The sequence below is a fragment of the Neolamprologus multifasciatus genome, chromosome 4 (assembly GCF_963576455.1).
Source record: "Neolamprologus multifasciatus chromosome 4, fNeoMul1.2, whole genome shotgun sequence".
NCBI classification, from domain to species: domain Eukaryota; kingdom Metazoa; phylum Chordata; class Actinopteri; order Cichliformes; family Cichlidae; genus Neolamprologus; species Neolamprologus multifasciatus.
Window position 1 is genome coordinate 16,080,848 of NC_140442.1, and position 12,255 is coordinate 16,093,102.

The following is a 12,255-nucleotide window of genomic DNA, read 5'->3' on the forward strand; positions in this document are numbered from 1 at the left end:
AAAAAACAAGAAGAAGAAACAATAATAATAGCTTGGTTGCATCTAAAGCCAGGGTGGCTCCTCTAAAGAAAATGACGCTGCTGCATCTGGAGAAAAAAATCAAACTGTGCAATCAGCAGTTGAACACCTTGACAAAGGTTAGTGGACCAAGATGAAAGACATTCCTCAGCGGAAGAGAAGGTTTTACGCCCATTTTTTTCTGGGCAGTGGGAATGGATTGAACCATTCAGAACAGCTGTCAACTTGCGTTCCATTTCACATTATAAGTTTTCTTGAAATATGTAAAGAAAAAGAAAAAAAATTGAATACATTAAACTCTTTTTCCATTTAAAATTTGCCACAGGTGTGTTCAGCTATTTTACCTGCCAGAGGTGGCTACTTTGAGTCAAATGTTTAGAATACATTTTGGTCTATTAATTTAATTCTATGATTTCTTTTTTTTTTTTTAACTCCAATAACTTTTGCTTATTTGTGCCATGCTTCCATTTCAGAGTTCAATGTGACATTAAACTGCATTATTTTCATTTAAAAAATGGGAAAAATTGGGGTGTTCTAAAACTTTTGTATGGTAGTGTAATTAACTATTTAATGTTTAAGTTGCTACTATTTAATTATAATAGATAATCCACAGATGTTAACTTTACTTAGAAAACTATTCTTTAGATAAAAGTGCAATTTAGTAAATTCATGAGCATCTTTCTTTTAAGATTTTGCATTTTTATGTCCTTACAATATATAAAAATAATAATAATGAACTAAATACATTAAACTTCTTTTTTCAGTTTAAGCTTCAACAGTTCTGCTCAAACTAAAAGAATGATTTCACAGTGGAACAAATATCACCTAATAATGCAGACTTAATGGGACAATGCCATTACATCACAGGCTTGATCATTCAGATAATTTGTGTACAGAATAGTCTTAAATTGGTCACATAGTCTGTGCATATCAATATGAAAATGAAAAGTGAAATAAAAACCAGCTATGCTCCTTTGACGAGAAAACCCAATGCCAAAAAAGTTGGGACAGTAAAATATAAAGAGAAATCTCTACCACATAGGGATTTCTCCAGATTCTCCAAATCTTTTGATATTATGTATTGTAGATGAGGAGATACTCAAAGTACCATTTTCTACATTGAGGAACATTATTCTGTAATTTTTGATATCTTTTTAAGACTGGTAAATCTCTGGTTTCTATACTTGTGAGAAACTCTGAGATGCTCTTTTTATATTAGTCATGTTACTGCTGCCAGTGAACCTAGTTAGCTGCAAAATGTTTCTCCAGCTTTCTCTTTTCCGTGCCACTTACTTTTCAAGACTTGTGTTGTGCCCATTATATTATTCTAATCTAAATATTTATTTTGTTTTCTATGTTTTATTGTGAATAAAATATGAGTTTATGAGATTTGCAAATCATTAAACTTTGTTTTTATACACATTTTAAATGATGTCCCTATTTTTTTGAACTGGAGTTGTAACTGCCACTGCTCATTCGCACAATACAGAAATCAGATTTGGGGGTAAGTTATAATTATTTTATGAAATATAATTAATGTTTTTAATGATAAAAGATAACCATCTGGTTTCTGTTTTTCATCTAAACTATCTCTAAGTGTGTACTCTTCTGATAAAATAATTTTTTGATATTGTTTCTTTAATTCTCAACAAACCTGTTGCTATTTTGATCACTTTTGTCCCAGTATGCTTGCCCTAGTTTTTAGCGTTAGCCTTCATGTTGATGTTTTTGCTAAGTTTTCGGAAAGCATGTTTTTGCTATTAATGGTTAACCTAATTCACTGTAGACGTCTTAATTTAATGTGTCGCAACTTCAAAACAATGTCTATTTTCCGACACTGCGGATAACTCGATTAGAGGGAACAGATAACCGCTCGACACCGGGCTGGGACATGTAGCTACATGACCTACTACATACCCTACTACCACTGAATATTTTCATGAAGACAGCGCAAAGTTCATTTAAGGATCCTTAGACTGAGCAATGCACGATGGGTCTGTTGTCTCACTTCACTGTAGCCGTGCTCCTCTTCGCATTTTCTTTATTAGCTTGTTTGTTCATGAATCGCTTTTTCACCAGTGAAGCCCGACGACAGATTGGGTCAGTTCGGGATGAGCAACATGACATCACGGTACATGGACGGCTTGTTTATAATCCCGCAAAGCCACAGAACAATTCAAGTCGTGGTATACACCCTGAAAGATCCCAGAAATGTAATATTTCCACAAGCAGTGAATGCGCCGTGGCCCCAGAGAGTCGGTTTGACTGTGGCAGGGACAAATTGCTCAGCCAGAGCGAGTGTGAGGACAGAGCATGCTGCTACGCCCCTCTGCCTGACTCCGCAGGACCACCCTGGTGTTTTTACCCCCGTGTGTATCCTGGCTATAAAATGGGACCCCTCATACCTACTCCTCGGGGTCAGGGTGCCTCACTGACTCTTGCCAGCCCCTCCTACCTCCCCAAAGATATCTCCACTCTAAGACTAGATGACATACAAGAGACAGCAGACTGTTTCCACCTCACAGTAAGCATTCATCCCCAAACATGTGATCAAGACAACACAGTCAAGGATAATATTTTAATTTTATTCTGCTTTATTTTTATGTTTGAAATAGTCCAACAAATCTATTTTATAAAAGCATGTTTGTCTTGAATGTCCTTGAATTAACCCAGGAATGAATATTTATGCTGACTTTTCCAGTAATTTTCAAATGAAATACACAAATAAAGAGTCCCACCCGTAGGACAGGCACCACAGTTTGAGAAAAACCTGAGTATTAGACCCTCTATTATTTTACATACTTTGTCATTTCAAAGAAAAATAGTTATCAAACCTTTTTTTTCTATGAAGTTAAAGGACCCATCATCTCAGCGGTATGAAGTTCATCTGCCAGGCGGTGTTCCTCAGAGCAAAGCCAATACACAGATTGTCCTCTATACCACTGAATACCAGTCTGACCCATTTGGCTTTATAGTGCGACGGAAATCCAATGGAAGGGTGATGTGAGTAGTTCACTTCATTTTTAATGTATTTGAGGATGGACTATATAGTGAGTTTCATCATAGTGTCTGTCAATAACTTACTCTTGTTTAGTCAGCTTGTTCATATTTGCTCTGTTATCTCTGTTTATATTTATCATTTTGTGCTGGTAGTTTTTTCATTTCACTTATACGTTTAAATCACTTTATTTTTTGTTTGTACACATCCTCTGCCTGTTTAGTATGAACACCACAGTTGCTCCTCTGCTGTTTGCTGACCAGTACCTGCAGCTGTCTACCACACTGGCCTCTTCTTTTGTGTCTGGCCTTGGGGAACATTACACCTCTCTCCTCTTGGATCTAAACTGGACTTCCCTGACTCTCTGGAATAGAGACATGGCACCTCATGTGAGTCTATTGCAGTGGTTCAATAACAGTCGTCAAACTCAAAGGTTAGGAGCGCCCCCTTCTGGACAGATACTCAAACGATTTAGACTATATGTCTGGCTGCAGGCATTCATATTAAACAGTCTTTTGTAAGCTTTCTTCATGCTGTTGACACTGTCTTTCCACACAGGCTGATGCCAACCTCTATGGCTCCCACCCATTTTACATAGTACAGGAAGAGGATGGCTTAGCACATGGAGTTTTCCTTCTAAATAGCAATGCAATTGGTACTGAGCTCTCTGATCCAACATCCCACATTTTTAATTCACTTTCCATAGAACAGAGTCTAGGATCTGATGCCATTTCACTGACTTCCCAAATGTTTCTGTAGAGGTGATTCTACAGCCGACCCCTGCTCTCACCTGGGTGTCCACCGGTGGAATCCTGGATCTCTACATTTTCTTGGGTCCTGACCCTCAAAGTGTTATACGACAGTACCTTCAGATCATTGGTATGCAGCATGATTGTCTGGCTGACATTCACTAACACATTTCCATGCAGTAATAAGCATGTATACTTACTACAAGAGATGTGAAGTTTGAAAATAGTAGATTGGTAAAAGCATGTGAGCGTTTGTGCATTTGAACGAGTCCTGAGGCATCAGAAAAAGAAGGAATGCATTTATGTGTTTCAGAGTTATCATTTATCTGTCCCCAGGCTATCCTATGATGCCTTCTTATTGGTCGCTGGGCTTTCATCTGTGCCGCTGGGGTTACACGACCACTAATACGACCCGAAAGGTTGCACAAAGCATGCATGATGAAAACTTTCCGATGGTATGAAATTCATAGAAGAGTCTCCATCTGTGCATTTGCTTTATACATTTGTTTAAGAAAGTATTCAAATTTTTATTTTTCATTCTAAAATTTCATTTTTGATTGATTACATTAACGATCCATGTGTAACAACAGTAACTCTAATGATAGTTAAAAAATGAATTGAAGGCAGTTTGTCCTCAGTTTTTCATGTTTATGATTTTAATGTTTACTTTTTTAATTACTTGTTTATAAGGTGGCTGATGCGCCAAACTGTCTAACTGAATGAAAATATCTTTAGAAGTCTTAGGCACTCACTGATTTTATGTGGCAGCTGGAGTCTTCATTAAACTACTTTTTTTCCTGAGAATATTTAACCGTTTTCACCAACAGGATGTACAATGGAATGACCTGGATTACGCAAACAAGCGAAGGGTATTCACCTTTGACCCCTGGAGATTCGGGGATCTGCCAGAAATGGTGGAGGAGTTTCACATCAGAGGCATGAAGTACATCCTTATTCTGGTGTGACATCTTTGTGTTTAACAGACCTGACAAACTACTATATACATATATACATTTGCATTTGAAGTTGATGTAAACAAAACATTTTTTCTTGCTTTCACTGGAGCTAAAATTAGGTATTAACCATATTTTTCCAGTGGAGGGCAGCAAAAATGTCCTAACTTTTGACTGAGGCTCCTCGTTTATGTTACAGGACCCAGGGATAAGCAGCAGTAGCACCCCAGGAACGTACCCTCCCTTTGATGATGGACTTAAAAGAGATGTCTTTATCAAAAACGCTACAGGGCAAATCCTGATAGGGAAGGTGAGATAGGGTCGGGGTGGGTGGATGGGGGGCAATATGTATGTAGCATTTTTTTTTTAATCTGAAAATGTGGGGTTGTCATATTCTGTATACACAGGTTTGGCCAGGCCCAACAGCCTTTCCTGACTTCACGAACCCAGACACCAGACAATGGTGGGAAGACTGCATCAGAGATTTTCACTCTAAAGTTCCCGTGGATGGTCTCTGGATTGTATGTGTACACAGGGCAGGGTTGTAATTCACAAATAATGTGCATGACTTTTTTGAAATGTGGACATTTATTATGCACTATAAAATAAAAAATGCTTTCCATGTTTTTCTTTCCACACAGGATATGAACGAACCAGCCAGTTTTGTGCAGGGCTCGGTGGAGGGCTGTCCTGACAGTGACCTTGAGAACCCACCATATACACCAAGTAACACATTTAAAAGCACATAAACATTCAGATTTTATGTTGTTGTTTTTTTTTAAGACAAAATGTTATTCTACAAAACTCTCCGACACACAGGTGTCGTTGGAGGACGGTTAAACTCAGGAACCCTCTGTATGTCGGCTCGGCAGAAGATGTCATTTCACTACAACCTGCACAATCTTTACGGACTCACAGAAGCTTATGCAACACACAGGTTGGGCCAGGATGTGATTAGACACAGTTGCACAGTTAGTTGTTTTGTTGTGGATGAAAGAATGAGCAATAAATATATAGTAACACTTTGTAAAAATGATAATTTTATGAAACAGTGATTTTATTGTTGCATAAAAAAGTCAATAATTTGACATGAAATGACAGAAATCGAATGCTTTTACCACCTGGTCATATAACTTCTCACTTCCTGTGATGTCTTGTAGGATTCAGGTTTTGAATTTGGGATAATGGTGCCCAGTGTTACAGATTATGTACATGTAGCTGTTCTTTGTGGGGTTTTTTTTTTTATCCTGGGGTTTGTTGCCATCCTCAGTGCTCTGCTGAAGATACGGAGGAAGAGACCCTTTGTGCTGTCACGCTCCTCTTTCCCCGGCATCGGGCGCTTTTCTGGAGTGTGGACAGGAGATGTCAGGAGTGACTGGGAGCAGCTCAGATTCTCAATTCCTGGTGAGGAAATGTCAGTTCTGAAAGGTCACATGAACTGGCTTTTTGAGATCCTCTCATCTCGTAAGAATATTGACCCAAAACATCAGAATTGGAATGTATTTTTGAAGTTACCACAGCTTGATAGTGAATTGACCTAAATGGAGCTTTTGCACCTGTCCCCTCCAGCAGTGCTGCAGTTCAGCCTGTTCGGGGTCCCTCTGGTGGGAGCGGACATATGCGGCTTTGGAGGCAACACCACTGAGGAGTTGTGTGTTCGGTGGATGCAGCTTGGGGCCTTCTATCCATTTATGAGGAACCACAATGACAAGCCCAATGCTGTGAGACACGGACGCTGATACTGGTTATGTTTATGGTCTGTTAATTCAGATGCACGTGCAAACTGTTTAGTGACAGTAACTGTCAGGGGAGTTATATGATGAAGAAGAGGTTTATCCAGCATGTTTTTCTTTTCTCGGGTCATGTAGAGACGTCCATCTGTTTCATCTATTATTGAAAAGGAGTAACTCAATCTCTTCACTGTGTGTGTGTTTGTTTTGTCCCTCAGGCTCAAGAGCCCTATGTGTTTGGGCAGCGGGCCCAGGCAGCCATGCGGAGTGCGCTATATCTCCGTTACTCCCTACTGCCGTTCCTTTACACACTCTTCCACCATGCACACGCCTTTGCTGAAACTGTGGCCAGACCTCTATTCATGGAGTGTGTGTCCTCTTCATAGCTATTCTTCCCTTACTTTGTTGGTACTCATCACAGTTCACTTTTCATCTTTCTTTTCCTTTTCCCTGTATGTCCATCGCTCTTAGGTTTCCCAATGACCCTAACAGTCGGACCATAGACAAACAGTTCCTGTGGGGGAGTTCACTTCTTATTAGTCCAGTTTTAGAGCAAGGGGCTGTAGAACTGGCTGCATACCTGCCCCCCGCCACTTGGTACAGCCTGCACAATGTGAGTCACTCAGTCATATTCAGCCGTCTCTGACAACACCACTAGAATGTATGAGCCACACAATAATAAATCATGTATGAACCATGGAGGGACGTGACATTAGTGTTTACTGGATTTACAACCTTATGTTGTGTTTTGGCCTCTCAAGGGTCAGCCTTTCTACAGTAAAGGGCAGTTCCTGCTCCTGCCAGCTCCTCTGGACACCATCAATGTTCATGTGAGGGAAGGACACATCATTCCCCAGCAGGTGGGTGTTTGTTTTGGGGGGAAAAAAGCAAATGTTTGAAGATCTTGATTCTGTTTGGAGACAAAATTTACAGGTTTGATGGAAAAACTGATTTTAAAAAGGGCTTGTTAAGTTATGCTTGAGTTCAGTATAAAAGAACAAAGCAAAGCACATCGTTTACTGGATAGTTATTCATTCAGACATTGCAGTTTACCGTAGTCATTATCAGTACATCACTTCACCCTGTGATGCTTTTCTTTATAAGCAATACAGCTCTTTGAAGGAATTATTTCGCTACATGGGAGAAATCTCTTTTCATCCACAGTCTCTATGATCAAATGTTGACCCATTACTGTCACAACTTCCTAGATGAGGTGTTAAAGTTCAAAACTAGCTGAGACACTTGGAAGAAAAGAGGATGTTTTGTAACTTAACGTCATATTTTCTTTGACCTTCCCTTTTCTTGCGCAGGAGCCTGCTTTGACAACCACAGCCTCACGCAACAACCCTTTCTTCCTGACTGTGGCGCTGTCAGCGGGCGGCTGGGCCCGGGGCGACTTGTTTTGGGATGATGGCGAGAGCGTCGACACTTTTGAAATGCAAAATTATTGCTACGTTGTCTTCACTGCTGAACAGGTAAGTAGAGATTATTTATATTTCCATATGTAAAGCAGCAGAGACTTTGCTATGCATTGTGATTCACGACTGCTTGATGCAAAAAGTGCAAATGAGGGACAGTGTTTCACACACATCTCTGCCTTTACTTCAGTCTCAGGTTGTGAGTAACCCTCTAAAGCTGAATGGGGCACTGGACAGTCTGGTGCTGGGAGGGCTGCAGGTTTTCGGAGTGCCTTCACCACCTCGCTACATTTTAGCAAATGGGGAGAAAGTCAGGGACTTTACATATCGCACTGACACCAAGGTGAGCTTTTAACCAGCAACATATAAGCACCACTACTTCCATCATTTCTTTGCCTCAAATAAACTTTTGTCTTTCTCCTCCCTGTGTCTTCTCGTAGGTTTTAGCAGTGACTAGTCTGGCCTTACCCATGTCAGAAGTGTTTACGGTCCAGTGGGTTCTCTAGTACACTGAGTTTCATTTAAAAGAAAAAAACACCCATTTTGTGCACCATAGACTTGCTGCATCTCCTCTTCAAAATTGCCTGGAATTTGGATCAGCAGGTTTGTTGAGAAAAAAACAAACAAAAAAAACAAAACAGGACATGATAATATCAAAGCACAGGAGCCACCGTGGTATATCTGGTTTGCATGTCCTAACTGCTACACTCAAAACGGTTTAATGCCTTGAAATTTATTTATTTTTTATAACTATTTTAATTGTTTGTATTTTTGAAAATGATTTTTGCATTTATTTTTTTGCGAAAAGGTTAAAAAATAATTTGAAAATAATTTGAAAATTGTTTGTCTGCAGCACTTGTGTAGCATTTACTATGATAAGATGTCACATTTACTGTGTCCTCTGAACAGTTTGATAAAAGCCAACCATGATGTAACTGACTCATAGCCAGTGTTGGGTGAGTTACTTTAAATTAGTAATTTAGTTACATTACTAGTTACTTCTATCAAAAGTAACTCAGTTACTTCAAGTTACTCATTACTTTCAAAGTAACTAGTTACTAGGGAAAGTAACTTTGGTTATACTCAGAATTCTCTTGTTAATGTGTTGCTTCCATAACTTTGCCAGTCTTCTAGCTTGCTTACTTGCCACAAGTGCACTGTGCCACCTACCAATAGAAAGGAAAAGATAATGTGCATATTTCCACGAGAGAAATCCCACGCCTGGACCGTCATTGACTGCTGCCATGATTCTAGCCTACATCACAGCGTCATGTGCGCCTTTTACATCCTGGTTTTATTTGTCTCTCAGAAACAGTTCATAACTTCCCTTCAATTCATTTATGTCACCTAAAAGGTAAACCTGTTTCTCCATCACCTGTTCAGCTCTGATGATTCAGTAAGGACTAGAGATGGACCGATCTGATATTACGTATCGGTATCGGTCCGATACTGACCCAAATTACTGGATCAGATATCGGAGAGAAATAAAAAATGTAATCCGATCCATTAAATATCAAAAAAGCACCTCACAAAACTTGCTACACGGCGTAACTCGGCTCATAACCATAGCACGTTGCAGCAGTATGCATCCTACTAAACCAGCATTTCATCTCCGAGGAAGTTTTCCCAGAGAGAAGTAAAGCAAGTGTGTAAGTTCATCTCTGAATGTTTGTAAAGCATTCCAGCGTTAAGCTTAACAACCGATATATGGAGCGACTGCCTCTCTCTCTCTCTCTCTCCTGCTGCTACTTCAATCGTGAAACTGCTTAATGATCAGCTGATCGGCTTTTCTGTCCTGAGTCTGGCTCTCTTCTTAGTTTTTCGCCCACTTTGCACCAGAAAGAGGAAACCAGCGGCTGAACAACAGCAGCACGTTTAACCTTGATAAGCTGTTGTTAGAATTTATTTAATATTACTTTCTACAGCAGGATCGTTTTCTACATAGCTGACGGCTGGTAAATGTGCAGGGGCGGATCTAGCAAAGTTTAGCCAGGGGGGCCGATAGGGCATGAACAGGGAAAAGGGGGCACAAAGACATACTTTTCTTTCTTATTCTCATTTAAAATGTCTAGCTTTTAATAAATAATTATCTGAATCTTACACCCAAAGTTTTAATCTGATGTAAAATATATAGAAGTCCATTACTGTATATAGTAACTATTAAGTCTAATATACCCTAGTAAGCTATAGTACTTTTTCCTTTGGGAAGATACCATCTGTGAATTCTGCAATTCTGTTGAAGAAAGATGTTGAATCTATTTAATTATTCTTGAAAAATTATTTATTTCTGTGCATTTTCCCCCCTGCATCAAATTAAATTTGATTACATCGATTAAGCATCATGAGGTGGGGTGTGGTTCCCTATTTTTTTTTTTGCTGGGAGTTTGCAACCCTATTAGTTAGGTTGCTTAATATTTCTGCTAAGTACTCTTTAAAATACCAGAATAGGGAGGATGAAGTAGGTTTAAGTTAGATTGATCGGTGTTGCTGAACTATGAAATATTTTGGGCGCAGTGTATTTTTTACATACCTGTATAACAGAATAGCTTTAGTGTTGTTGTTTATTTAAACTTGAGTATAAACTTATACAAAATGCAGCAAGATATTAAAAAAACGTTTTATTGATTGAAAAACACACTATATCGGATTCATATCGGTATCGGCAGATATCCAAATTTATAATATCGGTATCGGACATAAAAAAGTGGTATCGTGCCATCTCTAGTAAGGACATCTCCTGGTTTCATCTTCATGTTTCCCCCTCACCAGATAACCAAACCGATATCATGACCAGCAGCTTTTTTGCAGCTGTGGCTCCAGCAAACATCAGCTGATACTAGAAATTAATATTAAATAAATTCTAACAACAGCTGATCAAGCTTAAACGTGCTGCTGTTGTTTAACGCGACATCGGCTGGTTTCCTCTTTCTGGCGCGAAGTGGGCGATAAACAAACAAGAGAGCCGATCAGCTGATCATTGATCAGTTTCATGATTGAAGTAGAAACAGGAGAGGGAGGGGGGAGAATGAAAGAAGAGGCAGCTGTGCAGCAAACAGAATAACTCCAGCTTTGTGCCTTTTTCATTGTAGCTGAATTACGGGACAAACTGTTCCTTTTCACCTCAATAAGAAACGCCTAATATTTTCTCTGAATACCAGATGGGACGGTTGGCAACTCTAATAACTTAAGAACAAAATAAAGTTCAACATCATTAACTTCATAGCACCCACCCAGCTGTATAGAAACTCCGTCATGCTAGCTAGTACGCAGTACGGAAAAAGTCAGAATAACGAAAATAAACTCCACCTAAACTTGGTTTATATCTGACCCAGATAGACTGCAGTCATAACTTCTTACCTGAAGTTCAGTTCACACTTGGACCGGCGGCCGCCTCGGGTCTCTTTTCTACGGTGGCCCTGAGAGGCCAAACGGACTGCAACTTCAGAAAACACTTGCAAAAAGAAAAGCGCTGCAAAAAGAAAAACACTTGCAAAAACAAAAAGCGCTGCAAAAAGAAAAACACTTGCAAAAACAAAAAGCGCTGCAAAAAGAAAAACACTTGCAAAAACAAAAAGCGCTGCAAAAAGAAAAACACTTGCAAAAACAAAAAGCGCTGCAAAAAGAAAAACACTTGCAAAAACAAAAAGCGCTGCAAAAAGAAAAACACTTGCAAAAACAAAAAGCGCTGCAAAAAGAAAAACACTTGCAAAAAGAAAAACACTTGCAAAAACAAAAAGCGCTGCAAAAAGAAAAACACTTGCAAAAACAAAAAGCGCTGCAAAAAGAAAAACACTTGCAAAAAGAAAAGCGCTGCAAAAAGAAAAGCGCTGCAAAAGCACACACAACACAACGGAAATAGGAAAAAACACAACGGAAATGTTTCTGGGGAGACAATAATCGGACGGACCAGTTGACCAAAACATGCTAACAAGTGCACTGGGACTGGGAGACACTTCAACGAAGTGGAAGCAGAGCGGCCAAAGAGTAAACTTCCAAAAGTAAGTTCTGAATATTATGTCACTTATTTATGTGCAAATGTTTAATAACGAGGAACATTAAAACATTACTGTTGGCCACATGCCGGCAAAGTTATGTGACATTAGGGATGTTTGTACTTTCAGCGTTTACTTTGTTTTAAAGTCTTTACTTTATACGCCGTTAGATAGTCGACCTTAATCTTACAGAGAATGTGATAATTTTGTGGATAATTAAAGTCAGTCATATATCCACAAACACAACAGGCTGAAAGTCAGTGATGCTGCTCGGTTTGCAGTCCTGAATATCACGGCACAAGCAGGATTCACTGCACTGTTAATGTTAACTATGTTATATTGCTGCCTTTGTTCGGTGGTGTTGAGCCAAACGGACTTTAACGTGTGTTTGAACGAG

The 12,255-nt window shown here is 39.3% G+C and overlaps 1 protein-coding gene across 1 annotated transcript; it reads left to right on the top strand.

Moving 5' to 3' along the window:
• Nucleotides 1-1,719: 1,719 nt before the first annotated feature.
• On the top strand, nucleotides 1,720-9,786 carry gaa (alpha glucosidase). Its single transcript, XM_085157479.1, has 19 exons — nucleotides 1,720-2,542; nucleotides 2,870-3,021; nucleotides 3,240-3,405; nucleotides 3,575-3,671; nucleotides 3,776-3,895; nucleotides 4,102-4,220; nucleotides 4,593-4,724; nucleotides 4,918-5,028; nucleotides 5,126-5,239; nucleotides 5,360-5,444; nucleotides 5,538-5,655; nucleotides 5,989-6,122; nucleotides 6,288-6,439; nucleotides 6,667-6,815; nucleotides 6,920-7,061; nucleotides 7,210-7,308; nucleotides 7,759-7,923; nucleotides 8,057-8,209; nucleotides 8,307-9,786. The coding sequence occupies exons 1-19, from the start codon at nucleotides 2,009-2,011 to the stop codon at nucleotides 8,370-8,372; spliced, it is 2,808 nt and encodes a 935-aa protein (XP_085013605.1). The 5' UTR covers nucleotides 1,720-2,008; the 3' UTR covers nucleotides 8,373-9,786.
• The last annotated feature ends 2,469 nt before the right edge of the window (nucleotides 9,787-12,255 follow it).